The sequence below is a fragment of the Propithecus coquereli genome, unplaced genomic scaffold (genome assembly GCF_000956105.1).
Source record: "Propithecus coquereli isolate 6110/MARCELLA unplaced genomic scaffold, Pcoq_1.0 Scaffold232, whole genome shotgun sequence".
NCBI classification, from domain to species: Eukaryota; Metazoa; Chordata; class Mammalia; order Primates; family Indriidae; genus Propithecus; species Propithecus coquereli.
The window spans coordinates 4,164,814-4,182,822 of NW_012147864.1; the positions used below are offsets into that span (position 1 = coordinate 4,164,814).

Genomic DNA, 18,009 nt, shown 5'->3' on the forward strand with positions numbered 1-18,009 from the left:
CCGTGGTGTGAGGGCACACCTTCCATGGCTTTGGGGAGGACGTGGGTTCCAGGAGTCACTGGGGCAGAAACACGAGGGGTAGGGGTGGGGAGGGGCTGTGCCCTCCAGCACCTCCAGGCGACACTCGGTGGCCGGGGTGGGGTGGGCTACGGTATGTACAGGTGGGCAGGCCAGCCAGGGACCCACTGGGCCTTGTGAGGCCCTGCCCTCAGCTGCAGGGGCCTGTCCAGAGAGGGGGGACAGCACGGGGCCCACTGCATGGATGAGAACGGAAAGGGCAAACCGCCAGCCCCCTGGGCTGGGGCTGGGCTTGACGGGAGCCCATCCCCCAGGACCGTGCAGGGCTCCAGCCCCACACCGCAGGCCTTGGGCCAGCATCCCGGAGGTGGGGGCGCCAGCAGGCTGGGGCAGCCTTACGCGCATGGCAGGTGGGACCTGCATGTCCCCAGTGAACTGACAAGGAGGGGAACAGAAGGCCCACACCAATGGCTCTGGAGCTGCCCCCACGAAGCATCTCCTGGCAGAGAAATGGGAACCCCAAATGCATTGCCATGTGCAGTTAACAGAACAGACGGGAGACACCCTACACGGACCCTGGTCAGGAGAGCTGGGCAGACGCCCGAGCTGCAGGGGCCGTGACCCGAGCCTAGGCCTGCTCGGGCGGGGCAGGTGCGGCCAGCCCCCGGTCCTGAGGGATTGTCTGGAAGGGGCCCCAGCCTGGCCACCTCCCTGGCTTCTATGAAATAAGCAGCCTCACTTGTCACCACGGACACAGGGCAGCCCCTTTCGTGATGCTGAGAAAGGTGGCAGGGAGTGGGCAGATGGCCGAGGGCACAGTGTGGGGTGGCCTAGTGTGAAGATGGCCTCGGGGACCTGGTTGTCCCCCACGGGTGGGCGGTGGGGAGACAGCCTAGGTATAGAAGATGACCTCGGGGATCTGACCGTCTTCCACAGACGTGCCATTGTTGTTCCCGGCTGCGTAGCAGAAGGTGAAACAGGTCTTGGCCCCCGTTGTGGGCGACTCATGGGTCACCTTGCGCAGGCCTTTGGTGCCATAGTGGGAGTCCGGGCCCTGTGGGCGGGGCACAGCGGGGTCACGACCCCCCCAGCGCCAGGTCCCCAGACACGCTGGGTCCTGGGGGGACCAAGTTCCCCATCGGGGAGGGAGTCTCTGTGCCAGAGACCTCCACCCCACCAGCCACCCCTCTGGCCCAGACCCGTCCCTGCCGGCCCCCCTCCCACTGCACGACCTTGAGCGTGGCGCAGGCCGTGTAGTTGACGTTGGGCAGCACCTCCACCGGCTCCTTGAACATGACGCGGAACGTGCTGGCCGAGCCGTCGCAGCTGAAGCCCGTGTCATTCTGGCCCAGCACGGTGTTGCTGTCTGTGTGGATGATCTGCGGGTGCGGGGCGCTCAGTGCCTGGGGCAGCAGGCGGGACCCACCTGCCCAGGTTCCATGGGCTCCGGAACATTCTCTACCACCGCGAGGTAAGAGGGGGGTACGGAGTGGGACTGGGGGAGTGGGGTGTGGCCTATGGGAGATGGGTGGGCGGGGCCAGGTGTGGGTGGGGCCTGTGGGAATGGGCGGGGCGGGGCCCCAGCCACAGACCTGGATGTTCACTTGGTAGTCCGTGGGCCCGTGGATGGATCCATAGAGCCCAAAGCCCACCACGAAGATGCGCTTGTTGACCGAGAACCTGCAGCGGCGGGTGGCAGAGGCCGGGGGTTAACGTCCAGGGACCGAGAGGACGACCGGAAGGGGACTCTGCTGTGCTGCGACCCGAGGCCTCCCAGGTGGGCACAGACCCGGCCGCAGGAAAACGCCCCCCACCACCTGCGTCCCCCTCCCCCCTGCTACTGGCCCCTCCCATGGGGGGCATCTCTCCATCTGTGCCCCACCTCTCTGCCCCCGCCCCTCTGCACCCCACCTGATGCGGTCGCTGGTGCCGCTGTAGCCCCAGCGGCTCTCCACCTGCTGGAAGCGGTTGATGCTGCACTCCTTCCCGCGCAGGCAGCAGCGCGGGCGGTCGATGAACTCCACGCGCGGCTTCGGGTTGACGGTGAAGTGCAGGAAGAGGCTGACCACCTCGCGGTCCACCAGGATGCCCGACTGCGCAGGGCCTGTGGGCACAGGAGGGCTGGGCAGGGGGTGTCTGGCCGCGGGGTAGGGAGGGGGTGGGAGGGAAGGCCCGAGGACACACTGCTCCTCCAATTCCCAGAATGCAGGGGACCCCTGCTGCCACCCACTGCCCTGTCTGGGCAGGGGTCCCGCAAAGACCAGGGGCTGACTCGCTCCGTGACTGGGCGGAACCTCAGAATCCAACCCCAGGGGGTGGGCACCAGGTCTCAGCCCGCCAGTGCAGCGACACCCCTCACTTCACAGTGGCGGAGGCGCTGCTCTGCCCGGCCACGCAGGGCCACGGCCTTGCAGAGGGTCACTCACAGGTGGTACACCGGGCTGCAGCCCTGGCTTCTAGGTGGCCCCAGGCTCCTGGCCCCAGGGCAGACCCTGAGCAGCCCATTCCTGAAGCGCTTACACCAGCAGGGAGGTGACCCTTGAGCCATGGAAGAGTCCGGAAGGTTGAAATCCAGATGCAGAGATGCGACAGTGACGTGGACACACCAGGCTCTGGGCCAGGAGGAGCGGAACCAGGCGGATCCAGAGCCTCCCACCCCTGCGTAGCTTCCAGACTCGCTCACTGAGCAATTTCCAGCTCATTTCTGTGTCACGCACGGCGGCAAAACAGCCCAACGTTTAAGCAGAGATTTTAGTAACAGCTGAGAAGCCAGGCACAGTGGCTCACACCCAAGGTCCCAGCCACTCGGGGGGCCAAGGTGGCAGCATCGCTTGAGCCCGGGAGCTCGAGACCAGCCTGGGCAACATAGCGAGACCTGGTCTCTAAAGTAAAAATCACAACAGGTGAAAATACAGACTTACATGGATTAACTGAATAAGGAAGACTGAGTAACAAAACTGAATGAAAAATGTTAACTATTTTTTAAAAATAAATCTTTGTATAAACTGCAGAAATAATACACCGGGACGTCACTGTGACCACACACTTGGCAGGGCAAGTCCCTGAGGGGCTCCTCCAGGCTTCAGCCTGCTGAGCAGAGAGGGGTCCCCTCTGCGACATACCAAGCAACCCGGGGCCAGGCCAAGCCTTCAGGGATCTGTCCCTGCCACCACCCTGGTTTTCGTGGACACACGGCCAGATTCGCAAGAGAGGAAGGGTCCTTCACTCACGCCAGACGCTCACCCGGCACCTTCTCTGACCCCACTGCCCGTGCCCTGGGGGCGCCCACCAAGGGGGGACCTGGCCAGGGAGAAGGCCCAACCCTAACGCCAAGCCTGGGGGTGGTACACAGTGGGGGTTCCATGGAGGTATGGGGGAAGCTTCCAGACCCTGGTGGGGGTGGCCCCGGGAAGGAACAGGCAGATGGACCCCGAGGCCACAAGCAGGAGTTCCATCCGGAGAGGGAAGCTGCTTCGGGATCCAGCCCGATACGATCCAGGATTTGGGGAACCGGCACAGCCCTTAGGCTGAGGGCTCGAGTGACGGCTGGGAGACCCTGTGGGGGGCTCCCAGGTGTCTGGTCCTGCAGGTTGGTGGCTGGGCCATTTCTGGGGACAGCAAATGTCGGGGAGGGCACTCTTGGGGGAACACCTGGATTTACATTAGCACATGAGATCCAGACACACAGTATGTTCCGGAAGGTGGACCCAAGGAAAGGAAGTGGGACAGCGCGACACGGAGGGAACTCAGGGGCTGCATGGGGATGGCACACCCAGGAGGTGGTGGTGTCCGTGCTTTCCTGGCAGGGAGGACGGCCGTGTTTTGGGAGAGCTGGGCCAACAAGGGGCCGCTTGGGCAGGTGTTTAGGACGGGGCGTGCCTGGGCTGCTGTCACTGCCACATCCAGGGCCTAGACTAGACCTAGTACACAGTAGGCACTCAATAAATACTTGACAAATAGCAATGCCCGCGACATGGGGACATTCCCTGGGGCCTCACCCAAACAGACACGGTCACGGCAACTGCCCCACCCCGTTCTCCACTCCAGACACCCCGTCCTCGCCAGCCCCAGTCCAGGGATGGGGCAAACCAGGGCTCGAGGGAGCCACTGAGCCCACCGGCCAGGGTACCAGGTACGGGTGGAGGTCTCCAGGCAGCGAGGACGCATCGCCAGCACCAGCTGAGGGACACCTGGGGATGGGGGGGGCACGGCCACCCCAGCCCTGCAACTCCGACCCCCATGCACTCGGGAAGTGAACCCCGGCGTCACAGAAGGGTCTGGGCATTAGCCCCACCTGCACCTTGACTGATTAACTATCCACGCCCCCACCCCCCACGAAGCAGTGACCACATGTCCCCACTGCTGGGCACAGACTTTGGTGGGTGACCCTCTCCGGGCCTCAACAGTCCTCTGTAAAACACTGATGACGAAAAGTCAGACGCGCGAGACACAACTCCGGGCCTCGAGGAGACGGCCCTGTGTACACGTGGGGACGGCACAGACCCCTCATGGCCTTTGTGGACAGGCAGCCTCCCCCCAGGCCTCTTCCTGCCCAGCGACGGCGCCCCCACCCTAACGCCTGCTGACCGTTCCCTCGACGGGTCTTGCACGACCCAGGGCCACCCAACCCTGGGCAAAAGACAGGGACTGGGGCAACACATGACTTGTCGAAGACCCCCCTGAGGGCGTCTCCTACACCCACAAACCCAGGGAGGGTCCCCAGATAAAATGTCGCATGCCGGTTAAATCTGAATTCAGATCAATGAATAATTTTTAGGGTAAGTATGTCCCAAACAGTGCATGGGAAATACTTATGCTAAAACATCATTTGTTGTTGTTGTTGCTAAATCTGATGACCTTAAGTCTGGCGAGGGCAGGGGCCGCGTGGACCCGGGAGCAATGGGACGGTGAGGGTGCACCGGCCACAGGGCTGCGTCTCTCAGCCCCTCTGGAACCTTCCAGGACTGTCTGGCCCCAGGGACACACAGCCCTGGATATGAGTGGCCACACACCGTCACCCCGGAGCTCCAGACCCTGCAGCAGGGGACCCTGAGGGGCACAGGGACTGGCCCTGGCCACTTCAGACTCCTTCACGTGGGCTCACCACGGACGGTGACACCTGAGCTGACAGACAGGACAAGAGCCCTGGGCTGGTGACGCCAAAGCACAACCAGACACGGCCGCCGGCGGCGCACAGATACAGACGGCCTCGCACCATGGACGCACAGACCGGGGCTGCAGAGGGGACAGACGCGCCCGCGCGCTCACGGTTCACAGATCAGGTTTGATGCCATCTTTATACTTTTATGCATTTTTCAAGTTTTCCACAATGAACATGGGGGACCGCAGTTGTCAGCGCCGAGAAGCACGTCTGTGTTCCCGGCGGGGCAGACGCGTGTGACCAAGGAGCCCGGTGTCACTGGGGGTCACGCTCCTCCCGCGCCGGCCCCTCTGCCCAGGCCCCGTGGGCTCCGTTACCTGCGGCAAACTCCTCGATGGTCATCAGTGGGAAGCGGATGAGGCCCAGGGCCTTGCCCAGAACCTTCCGCTTGTTCTCGGGCGTCACCTGCAGCTGTTGCCGCTGACATTCGGCCTCAGACCAGCGGACGACAGCGTTGAACAACCGCACCTCCCGGATGCCCAGGGTGTCTCGCTCCAGGACGGCCACCAGCGTGTCTACAGGGAAGGGGAAGCGGTCGTGTGAACCGCGGTGCCCACCCTGATGTGGAAGCTGTGGTTAAAGCTGGGGTTCGGCAACCCGGCCCCCTGCCTGTGTTTGTAATAAAGTTTTATGGACACACGGCCAATCCCATTCATTTTCCTATCGTCTAAGGTGGTTTAAAGCCACAAGGGCAGAGCTGAAGACTCTGGAACAGAAGCTGTTTGCTGACAAAGCCAAAAACATCGACCACTGGGCCCTCTGCCAGAGAAATTTGCTGGCTTTAAGAGGACAAGGTGGTCTTCATGGCTGCAATAGTGGTGACCCCAGGATCGGGGGGTCACCTCCTGCCATGACTGACAGTAGTGCCTTGTCTGCGCCCTTCGCCGAGGCCGCAGCCCAGACTGCCCGGGCGTGTGCGCACCCCAGCTCCTGCGGCTGGCGAGTGCCCGGCTCCCCTGCGGGTCTCGCTCGGGTGGGCCCCCACCGCTTACCCCGACCCTCCAGCTGAGGCCCAGCTCGGATTCCCACCTGAGGCTCCCTCGGGCCCTCAGTGGCGCCCAAGGTGGCCGGGCCTTACCCAGGTCGATGTCAGTGAAGCCCTCGGCGGTGATGGCGTCTGACGTGTTCTTGTCGATGTTCTCCAGGCACAGGCTGGCCAGCTGCGGCTCGTCAAACAGTCGCGCCTGGTGGGAGGCGTCCGGGGAGACGTCGGCTCCCAGCCCGAGACAGAGCCACGGCGGGGGGGGCCCCACAGCGGGGTCGGGGGAGCTGGTGAAAACCCCTCCCGGACAGCAGAGGCCGAGGAAGGAAGGGACCTGTGCCCACACGGCCCCGCCAGGCGTGTGCTTTAGGGCGGCAGCGCGCGGCCCTGACCCTGAGCAGGACGGCGTGAGTGGGCCAGGCAGGGGCGACCTGATGAAGCTTCCAGGCCACAAGACACCCTCGTCCCCTGTGGCTGGAGGGGCCGCGTCCTAGGGCACAAGCTCCAGCCCAGGACTGCGGCGGGACAGTGCCGTGCCATGGGGCCCCGGGAGGGCTATGCTGACGGGATGGCCCGGCTTCCTGCAGGCGGCCACCGGGGCCCCTCCCCAGCCAAGAGGGAGAAGGTTCGGGCTCGTTCGACCAGGGAAGCTGAGTCTCCGGCCCCATTTGGGAACCCGGCACCGCTCGCCCCAGCCCTGAGCCTCACGGACACAGGATAGGAAGGGGCGCCGGAAACCTCGTCGATCAAGGTACGTAACATCGCGCTGTAATTATTTCCAAATAGCGCGGCAAACCCAAGAGGACCAGGCCCAGCGGCTCTCGCCCACCTGTGTGAGCAGCATGAAGGCGTTGTCCGCCCGCAGGTTCTTCTTGAGGAACTCCACGCAGTGGGCCTCAAGCGCCGGCACCGCGTACTTCTTGGCCGTGTACAGCGTGGTCATCACCGTCTCGGGCCCGATCTGTACCTCGTCCGAGTACAAAAACCTGAGGGCGAGGCATGGTGGCTGTGAGACGGGGCCACCAAGGCTGAGCCTGGGGACAGCCCCAGGTGACCCCTCGGATGTCAGACTCGGCCGCCCTCTCTCAAGCCGGCATGATCCAACCACCCCACCTCACCGGCCAGAAGGTTCCAGAATCAGCACCCTCTGACCTGGGGACACTCGTGAAAACGTACCAGAGACTGAACCCATCTATAGGCAAACTCCATCTGAGCGCACACACAGAAACACGTGTTCTGGCCTCAGAAAATGAGTTGGGAAATGTTTCCCTCTCTTTTTTTTTTTCTTTTATTTTTTTTAGAGAGAGGGTCTCACTCCGTCACCCAGGCTGGAGTGCAGTGGCATCATCACAGCTCACTGCAGCCTCCAGCTCCTGGGCTTAAGCGATCCTCCTGCCTCAGCCTCCAAAGTAGCTGGGACTACAGGCCTGAGCCACGCCTGGCCCTACATTATACACTTTAAATGTGTGAATTGTACAGTACGAGAATTATATCTCGACATAAAAGATACAGAAGTAATTTTGTTTTGTTGTGTTTTGTTTTTGAGACAGAGTCTTGCTCTGTTGCCCGGGCTAGAGTGCCGTGGCGTTAGCCTAGCTCACAGCAACCTCAAACTCCTGGGCTCAAGCAATCCTTCTGCCTCAGCTTCCCGAGTAGCTGGGACTACAGGCATGCGCCACCATGTCCGGCTAATTTTTTTATGTATATATATATATATATGTTTTTAGTTGTCCAGATCATTTCTTTCTATTTTTCAGTAGAGATGGGGGTCTCACTCTTGCTCAGGCTGGTCTCGAACTCCTGACCTTGAGCGATCCACCCGCCTTGGCCTCCCAGAGTGCTGGGATTACAGGCGTGAGCCACCGCGCCTAGCCAGAAATAATTTTTAAAAGGGGAAGCTCTGGAGCCCAGCCCTCCCCACAAAGGCAGGTTCTAGAAACCTCCGTGGAGCCGTGGCTCCATTCTGAGTCTCGATACCCGGCTTCCCCTCCCCAGGGCCCCGCTGCCCCGTGTGGGACGGCCGGCGAGCCTCACTTGAGCAGGGCCAGGAAGGCGGCCGGCTCCACGTCGGGCAGCTCAATCTCGGTGGACGTGGTGGCCATTCCCCCGTTGAACATGGCGTCGAAGACGGCGCTGCCCACGGCCAGCACGAACCTGGCACGGGAGAGAGGAGACCGTCAGCCGCCACCACACAGGGGCAGGAGGGCGGGGGCTGGACGGCTGCAGCGGGGTCTGAAGGTGACTGCCCACCGGGACCCTCTGCCAGCCCCCAGCAGGCACCACACCCAGCACCACAGCAGCAGAAGCTTCTGGAAGGCAGGTGTCGTGTCGAGAGTGGGCAACGGTTCGGAGGGGTCAGTAGCAACAAGAGGCCAGAGCTGGACAGATGTCCCTGAGGTCGCGTGGGGTCGGGTCCCCTCTGCCCCCTCCAGCCTCCCGTCTGTCCGTGCAACAGCACTCCTTCACTCGGCCACTCATTCATTCATTCATTCCCTCACTCATTCATTCATTCACTCGTTCCCTCACTCGCTCAATCAACACCGCTCCTCCAGGGCTACAGGCTGGGGCTTTGCCCTCATGGAGGGCGGCAGACGAGGTCTGAGTGGCTGGGCAGCCCCAGAGGTGGGTCAGAGGGAGGGCAACGTGACACTGTCGGGAGCACAAGGCCCAGGGCAGCCCTCTGGGGTCACCTGGGCCGGCTGAGTCTGTGGAGAAGGGTGTGGGGGCCCAGCGAGCAGCAGGAGCACGGAGGAGCGTCAGGGCGCAGGTGGGGACAGCCATGGCCCAGCTGGGCGGCGACCAGGGGAAGGCCTGGGGTTCCACCCAGAACAGGGCGCTGTGGGCACAGACAGGCTATGGGGGCCTCCCGGGACCCTAAGAGAGCCAGCCGTGACCCCTGTGGTCGCCTGGCTGCGCAGGGCTGGGGAGGACTCCACAGTGACCAGGCTGAGGACGGCGACACTCGGTGCTGTCCATACACGGTCCCCGGGGGGGCAGACAACCAGGAAGGGGCGCAGGGGGGAGACGCAGCCACGTGGCCAGCCTGGTGCAAAGCACCTGCCCTCAGCCTGCGAGGTCCCTGAGTCCCCTGCCCCTGGGCTGTCCCCTCCCAGTGTCTGCACTTGGCAAATGCCGGGTTCTGAGAAGCCACGCCCTGCCCGGAAACCTCTGGAGCCGGCAGACGGGTCCACGTGTCCCAGGTGGGGCAGAGCCCACAAGCCTCAGCGGGGCGGCCTCCCACTCCCACACGGGGCCAGCTCCCCACAGCCCTTGGGGCATCCGGCCTGGGAGGCCCCCGCCCCTCAAGGGAGACGCTGCTCTGTCCCCCCTTTTCCCCCCGCACTCGCCCCGCCAGCCCCGCTGCGTGTCCAGCTCAGCTCCCGGGGCCAGGCCAGAAACCGAGTGCGGCAGGCTCACCAGTATCCCCCAGAAGGGTGCCCGTGCCCACCTGGAACCACGGCCAGGTGCCCACCCTTCCGGGCCCCAGGACTCAGGAAAACCCGCTGCTCCGCGCCACCCCCAGCCTCCAGCACGCGTGACCACCCGACGGCCTGTCAGCCCCGCCACGGCCGGTGCCCCAGGCCCACGCGCTTCCCTCCCACGCGATGTTCTAGAAACGAAGCGCCTCCGTGTGGGTCTTTTCTTTCTTGGTTTAAAAAGCATCTCGGCCTCCTGCGGGGAACCCTCTGACGACTCAGAAGTGGAATGTTAGGCACAGACCCAGCTTGATGTGGCCCTCTGTGCCCAGGGCGGAGTCACAGCTGCCCTGGCGGGGGCAGGAGCCCCACCACCACCTCCTTCGCCCTGCGAGGTGGAGGCCACGACCCCATCGCAGGTGGGTCCCCAGGTGGCTCCGCTACCACCACAACCTCCCCTCGGTCACCCTCACGAGGACTTCAGCTCCAGCCCACGCCCAGCCAGCCACCCCTTCCTGTGTCTTTAGCCCCCTGCTCCTTTAGAAAGAATCAGAAACATTTGTCCACGCAAAGACTCGTACCCAAAGGTGCACGGCAGCAAGATCCCCAACAGCCACAAGGTAGAAACACCCAGTGCCCGTGGACAGAGGGGTGGACACACACACCTGGTCTTTCCACACGTGGAACATCACTCAGCCATGAAAAGGGACAAGGCTCTGACACAGGCCACAGCGTGGAGGGACCTTGAGGACGTCGTGCTCAGTGAGAGACGCCAGACACAGAAGGACACACAGTGTCAGACTCCATTTATATGAAACATCCAGAACAGGCAGATCCACAGAGACGGGACGTGGATTCGTGGTCGCCAGGGGCTGGGGAGGGGGTGGGGGGTGAGTGTTTCATGGGGACGGAGCGTCAGTTTGGGAAGACGAGAAAGTTCTGGAGACGGAGGGTGGTCACGGCTGCACAACACTGTCAATGTGTTAACGATACTGAACTGCGCACCTACAAATGGTTACGATGGTACATTTTATGTTCTGTGGATTTCACCACAATTTAAAAACTAAACGGAAAAAAGAACGACACACCACTCTGAAGGGGCAGAGAAGAATCCCCCACGTAGCTTTGGAAAACAAGTTAAAGACCAGAAGAACAGCCCAGCACACAAACGGCCGAAGATGTAATGACTTTATCCTACGTCACGGAACCTTCCTGAACACCCCTAAGCCACAGGGTTCAGAGAGTTTCCAACTGGGCGAATTCATCACTGCTGGGGGGCGACGCACCCCAGCTCCATGGGGACAGAGGCTCCTGCGCCCGGGACCCTCCTGGACCTTGCCCCATGGTCCTCCCTACCTGACTGCTCAACTGTACCTGTCATTAGATCTTTATAATAAACTGGTAAATGTCAGTGTGTCCCTAAGTCCTGTGAGCTGTGATAGGAAATTATCGGGCGGAGGTTTGGGCTGAGGGAACCCTCGGCTGCAGGCCAGCTGCACAGAAGCGTGGGTAACCTGGGGCCTGCCGCTCACGACTGGCGTCGGAAGCAGGGGCAGGTCTGTGGGCCTGAGCCGGTGACCTGTGGGGTCTGTGCTGACACACTGGGTAGTTAGCGCCAGAATTGAATCAAATTGTAGGACTCTGGCTGAGCGCAGTGGCGCACACTGTAGTCCCAGCATTCTGGGGAGCCAAGGCAGGAGGATGGCTTGAGCCCAGGAGTTGCAGGCTGCAGTGGGCTCTGATGACGGCCACTGCACTCCAGCCTGGGTGACAGCGAGACCCTGTCTCTAAAAAGAATAAAAGAAAAACAAAGAGGAGGAAACGTTTCACAGCTCATTTTCCAAGGCCAGAATTACAAGGATACCCGAGCCAGACGAAGACATCATTGGACGCCCCCTGCGTGGCTGGTGGGACGTGAAATGCAGCAGTTACTTTGCAAAACACTTTAGCAGTTTCTTAAAACGTTAAACATAAGAGCTACCCTATCACACAACCACTCCACTCTGAGGAACGCACACCAGAGAAAGGAGATACATGGCCCCACGTGGACTTGGGCATGAATGCTCATGGCAGCATGATTCACAATAGCCAAAAACCGGGAATACCCATAGGGCGACTCCCTATACGGATGTTATGTGGACAAACTGGTCCAGTGCAGCCATTCGATGAAATTCAGCAGTAAATTACCTTAGCAATAAAAAGAAATGAACCGCTGATGCGCACACGCAATGGTGTGGACCTCCCAAACTTGACACGAAATGAAAGAAGCCAGACCAAGGACTACACATTGTATGATCCTAATTCTATGAAATTTCTAAAAATAGCAAAACTGTAGAGCCAGAAACCAGCTCGGTGTTGCCTGGGGACTGGGGCAGGAGCAGGCACCAACTGCAACAGGGCAAGAAGGAATCTTTGGGGTCGCTAAAGCATTAAAGAACTGGACTGTGGCCAGGCGCAGTGGCTCACACCTGTAATCCCAGCTACTTGGGAGGGTGAGGCGGGAGGCGCCATTAAACCGAGGCGTTTGAAACCAGCCTGGGCAACATTGCAAGATCCCATCTCTAAAAAAAATTTTTTTTTAATTAGCTGAGTGTAGTGTAGTCCCAGCTACTCATGAGGCTGAGGAGGGAGGATCATTTGAGCCCAGGAGTTCTAGACCAGCCTGGACAACATAGCAAGACCCCATTTCTAAAAAATTAAAAACTAAAAACTAGGCTATGGTAATTGCTGCACAATTGTATGCATTTGCTACATAGGCAACTGTCAGATCAAATAAACCTAACTCCAGCAAAAATAACACTCCACACTCACGTCATAAAAACTCTTAGTATAAGCTGTACAAGGAAACTTTCTTACCCTAATAAACCGAATTTGTGAGAAACCAATATCAATGAACACACTTAACCGTGAAAAACAGGCTGCAGCTACCACCTCTGTTATGTATCAGTAAACAACGGTCAGAAATGCAGAAAGAACAGAAAAAATAAGAGGCAGAAATAAGAGAGAGGAAGGAAAATATCTGTCCACAACCTGAGTCTCGAATTTAAAAGTCTGAGCATGCACTGTCCAGAGAGGTCAGTACCAGCCAGGCATGGCTAGTCAAATCTCAATTTAAATTTAAATGATTTAAAAATTCAATTCCTCGGTCACACCATCCACAAGTCAGTCCAGTCCTCAGCGGCCACACGTGACCAGCATCCGGTACTAGACAGCACAGACCCAGAACATTCCCACCAGCACAGAAAATCCTATGGGACCAGAACGCAGGACCAACAGCAAAATCACTAAGCGTTCAGGAAGAAATCGTTTGAATCAGATAAAAGTAATCTCACAAAAATCTACAGCTTTCCAGAAACAATCAGCTAGAAAAATAGAATGGAAAAAAGGTAATATTCACAATAGAAAGAAAATCCTATGAAATAACTACATAGGTTGGGGGTGGTGGCTCAGGGCTACAATCCCAGCACTTTGGGAGACCAGCCTGGGCAACACAGCAAGATCCTATCTCTACAAAAAAATGTTTTAAAAGTTAGCCAGGGGTGGTGGCGTGTGCCTGTAGTCCCAGCTACTCGGGAGGCTGAGGCAGGAGGATCACTTAAGCCCAGCGGTTGGAGGCTGCAGTGAGCTATGATGATGCCACTGTACTCCAGCCTGGGTGACAGAGTGAGACCCTGTCTCTAAAAAGAAAAAAATTAAGCAAAAAAATTACCAAACTTGGTATCTTTGGGAAGACCAACTTCCAGTATAAAATCCTTTAGCAATTAACAAATTGATTCTGAAAATCAAAGGGAACCACTAGGCCAGGGGCCGGCCCTTGGGACAAACCCAGCCCACCACTTGTTTTTGTCGATAAAGTTTTATTGGAACACAGCCACCCCCATTCATTTACAGGTTGCTGATTTACGGAAGTTTTTGTGCTGCTGCAGCAGGATTAAGTAGTTGCTACAAACAACCCACAGAAATATTCACTCTCTAGCCCTTTCCATTAACCTGCTGGCGTCTACGTGAGAATTTAAGTTCCACAATGGAAGAGATTTTTTCCAGCCATCTTCAGCCCCTGCAGCCAGCCCTGTGTTTCAATGGATGTATCTGCAGGATACAGACGGATCGATGGATGGGAGAGGATTCCGGGAGAGCAAATGCGTGAGACCAGCTGAAAAAGTCTTGGCAAAGAATAAAGTTGGGAAGAATTTGCTCAGCAGTTCTCAAACCACACCAGAAAGCAAGAATCCTCAAACAATGTGTTTGCTAAGAATACACAAACTGATCAATGAAACCAAAGAGACCCCGGAACAGACTGTTCCACTTTCTAGAGAGTTCTCCATTTCCCATGATGGAAAGAAGGTATTTCAGATACTGATGTTAGGGGACTGGCTGATCCATACTTCTAAAACAGCACCACCCTGAAACACTAAATACCTCCTTTGAGCCCCATGAGAGAACAGAGATGCTTAGTTCCAGCAGGTCGTCCAACACGTGTTTACTGAGCACCTACTGTGTGCCAGGCCTCCAGGCAAAACCTTGCAGAGATGACATGGGATGTAAGCTTATCTGGGCCCAGAGAATAGCCCAGAAGCCACGTGAAATCACAAATGCCAACTGTTATGCTGTGGTCTCCGGTACGGGGCCTTCTCTCTGCCAAGCCCAGTCCACCTGCACCCAGAGTTCAGGGCACTCTGAGCCCCAGCCCTTGGCTATGCCCACCAAAGACTATGGGTCCAGACCACCCGGAGAGCGGCCCTCCTAGCAACTCGCGCAGGCCCCTGCCCCACTCTGCTCTGTAGGCAAACTCCAGACGCCACTGCGCTGTCCCACTGTCCCCCACTGTTCTCTTCCTGCCCCACCCACGATCCTACGTGGCATGTAGTCCTTGCTTCTCCCTGGGCTCCTCTGGGCCGTGACGGTTTCTCAGATGCTCCTTGTCTTCTGTGACCTTGACAGCAGGAGGCCCAGCCAGCTGCCTTGCTGGTCGCCCCCATCTGGATGCGTGTTTTCTCGTGGTTAGACCGAGTGTATTGGTTTCTTGTCGCTGTGGCAAGAAATGACCACAAACTGGGCAGCTCAGAGCAACAGGAATCTGCACTCGCGCAGTCCCGGAGGCCAAAAGTGTGACATGAAGGTGTCTCGGGGCCACGCTCCCTCTGGAACCTCCAGGGTAGGGTCCTCCTGCCTCTTCCAGCTCCGGGAGCCCCGGGTGTCCCTTGGCTTGTGGCCACATCACTCCAGTCTCTGCCTCCGTCTGCATGAGGCTTTCTACGCTGACTTCTCTTCTCCTCAGAGGGATATCTGTCACTGTGTTTAGGGCCACCCGGATAAGCAGAACGATCGAATCTTGGGACCCTTCACTTAACCACATCTGCAAAGACTCTTTTACCAAATAAGGTCACACTCCCAGGTTCCAGGGCTTAGGATGTGGACATTTTGTGGGGCTACCATTTAGGCCATCGGGGTTATAGGTTTTGGGAACATCCAACCAGGGACATCTCATACCCACATGACATCACCCGTGATGTTGGCCGTGGCCACCTGGTGAAGGTGGGGTCCCGGGGTCCCTAGGGCCAGGTTACTGTCTTCCCCTTTCTCCTCCATTCCTTACAGAGAGCCTGAGGCCGGCCCAGCCTGGACGCAGGGTGGGGACTAAGGTCCGCAGGGCGTCTTTCCGCTGTTCAGGGCTGTCTGGTGGGACGCTCCATCTCCCCTCCCATGGAGGCACGTCTCTACCCACACTGTTATAAGCACTCCATCGGGGGATGGACGCACCCAAGAGCCCATTTCACAGGTGTGGAAACTGAGGTACAGCACGCTCAGGATGCATCGCTCGGCCAGGCAGCTCAGCCCCTCCAATGCCCGAACTCGTCCCTTCCAAGCCTGTCCTCGCCATGACACTCCAGCCAGAAGTCTGCAAGACCCCCGCTGCAGGCCCCCACTGTCCCTCACCTGGCCATGGGGAGGAGGCACTGGATCCTCCTTCCCCTTTCTGCCACCGCTGCCAAACCCATTGTCCCCTTGTCTTGAGTCTGTGGCTGCCACTCCCCAGGCCTCGCCCCTTGGCCCCACCAAAGGCTCACTCCACACCTCAAAGCAGATCTGGTCCCTCTGGGCCACAGCAAAACCACTCGCTGCTCCCACTCTGGCTTTGCTGTGGCTCCCAGCTGCCCGGCTCCTCTGGCCTCCGGGGCTCACACCCTGAGCTCGGGGCACCGCACACGCCCTCAGCATCACACGTTCAGGGGGTCGTCCTGGACCCGGTCAGTGCCCAGCCTCTGCTACAGCCCCCCAGACTCTCCTCAAATGCTGGGTAAAAACAGCTGACCCTTGAACCACACTGTGGTCCACTCACATGTGGATTTTCTTCTGCCTCTGCCACGCCAGAGACAAGACCCACCCTCCTCTGCTCCTCCTGCACAGCGCAAAGACGGCGAGGACGGAGACCTTTAGGACGACCCGCCTCCACTTCGCGAACAGTGAATCTATCTTCTCTTCCTTGTGAGTTTCTTAATAGCATTTTCTTTTCTCCAGCTCACGCTATTAAAACACCGCACCTGACCGAACGCACAGAACACGTGTTCACCCTTTACGTTATTGGCAGGGCCAGGTCAGCGGGAAGCTATTTACTAGTTAAGTTTTGGGGGAGTCAAATGTTACATGCAGATTTTTGACCAAGCAGGGGTGGGCACCCCTCACCCCGTGTTGTTCCAGGGTCAACTGTACTGTGCCCACCAAGGCCAGACCCCTAAGCTGCCTCTCTCTGGGGGGCCTCACCCCACCTTTACCGTCCCCACTTTCCCACCAAGCCAGTGCACCCTCAAGCATAATCAAGTACACGTCCCACGGTCAGCCAGTGCCCAGGGGCCCCCTCCAACCCCCTCAAGCAGAAACCTTGGGATTCTCCAACTCCACCTGCTGCGGGGCGGGACCCGGCCGCATGCATCCCTCCCCAAAGCTCCAGGAGAGTGAGCCCATGTCGGGGTGCGAACCAGGCAGCCCCCCACTCCCAGCCTGGGGGGAAGGGGAGAGGCCAGCCCCTCTGGATGACAGACAGGGAAGGCACAGGCCACATGAGGTCCCGGGACCCTCCGCGGGCTGGAACGTCTGCTGAGCACTGCAGGGGGACCCTCGGCTGTACAGAAACACCCAGGAAGGAGCCAGAAAGCCACCGGTCAGGAGGCATCGACTGCTCACAGCAGACTCCGGAGAACATTCCAGGCCCCAGAGGCAAGAAAGCCTGAGCCCCTCCCCCCAACAAGCCCCCTGAAATGAGGGACTGGGAGTGGGCAGGGGCCTGGACCAGACCCCCTCCTTTCCCAGAAAGGAGGCCTGGGGGCTGGGGAGGGTCCTGGATGGTGGGGGGGTGTTCCGGAGCTGGGGGTCTCTGGGAAAGAGGCGTTTGCAAGCTGGGAGTCTTGGGCAGCGGTCTGGGGTGGTGGCCCAGGAAGGATGGGGTAGGGGCAAGGGGCAAGGGGCAAGGCTGGAGCGAGTGCAGGGCCCACCGGGCAGCGTCAGGCCCAGAGTCAGGGCCTGGACTTGGTGGAGCTGGGGGAGGGGTGGCCAAGGCGGCACGGCGCAGGGGTCTCTGGCAGAGGCGCTGGGCCGGAGGGGGCTATCAGGGTCTCAGGGCCTTAAGGTTGCTGGGCTTGGGGAGGGGGGTGGTTGTGACCTGTGACCCGCGTCGCAGGGCTGGGGGAGCACGGGACACCAGACGGGGTGCGACGAGGCGTGAGGGTCTTTGGTGGAGACAGCAGGGACCAGGACTCCCGAGCTGGGGGTCACAGACCGAGGTGGCGGAGCCCGGGTTCAGCAGGGGGTGCGGGCGGGAGTGGAGGGGTCACGGGTTCGGGGATGCCGAGGGGTGGCAGACCCGAGGGGTCGCGGGGGTTCCGGAGCGCAGGGGTGGAGGGGTGACAGGTAGCAGAGGCGGGGGATCCCGGGTGCCGCGGTCCAGGGTGGGGGTCCCGGATGGGGGTCCCCGAGCGGAGGGTCCGGGATGGGGGTCCTAGATGGGGGTCCCCGGGTGGAGGGTCCCGGGCGGGGGTCCCGGATGGGGGTCCCCGGGCGGAGGCTCCCGGGCGTTGGCCCCCTGGCCCCGTGGCGCCCGCGCGGCCCACCTGTGCGCCGGGATGCGCTGCGAGCTGAGCCCCTTGCCCACCAGGAAGTGCACGTCGCACAGCACCTCGTTGTTGAAGAGGAAGGCGAAGCGCTCCTGCACGGTGGGCTTGGTGGCCTGCCAGTTGTACACGGGCTCGCGCAGCAGCGCCGCCCCCGCGTCCTCCGCCCGCTCCGCGCCCGCGGCCTGCGCGTCCGCCCCGGGGCCCGGCGCTGGGGGCGCGGCGGGGGCGGGCAGCAAGCCGTACACGCGGCGGCCCAAGCCCCCGTACTCGTACATCGCGCTCATCGCCATGGCCATCCGCGACTCGGCCGGCGGGCGGCTGACG

At 60.0% G+C, this 18,009-nt stretch overlaps 1 protein-coding gene and 1 pseudogene across 1 annotated transcript; both read right to left on the reverse strand.

Annotated features, from left to right (window-relative positions):
• On the reverse strand, nucleotides 1-17,901 carry BTBD2 (BTB (POZ) domain containing 2). The gene is made up of 9 exons (XM_012645427.1): nucleotides 17,683-17,901; nucleotides 8,196-8,315; nucleotides 6,991-7,147; nucleotides 6,258-6,363; nucleotides 5,497-5,694; nucleotides 1,930-2,122; nucleotides 1,611-1,698; nucleotides 1,251-1,397; nucleotides 1-1,072 (listed from the first exon to the last, which is right to left on the reverse strand). Exons 2-9 carry the CDS (start codon nucleotides 8,276-8,278, stop codon nucleotides 911-913), a joined length of 1,134 nt encoding a protein of 377 aa, XP_012500881.1. The 5' UTR covers nucleotides 8,279-8,315; nucleotides 17,683-17,901; the 3' UTR covers nucleotides 1-910.
• Nucleotides 17,571-17,981, reverse strand: LOC105811223 (annotated as a pseudogene).
• Nucleotides 17,982-18,009: the final 28 nt, after the last annotated feature.

Coding starts and splice junctions, on each gene's coding strand:
- BTBD2 (XM_012645427.1), bottom strand. CDS start 8,278: ATGTTCAACGGGGGAATGGCCACCACGTCCACCGAGATTGAGCTGCCC. Junction 2,123..5,496: donor CATCGAGGAGTTTGCCGCAG/GTAACGGAGCCC, acceptor CTGTGCCCACAG/GCCCTGCGCAGTCGGGCATC. Junction 1,398..1,610: donor ACTACCAAGTGAACATCCAG/GTCTGTGGCTGG, acceptor CCGCACCCGCAG/ATCATCCACACAGACAGCAA.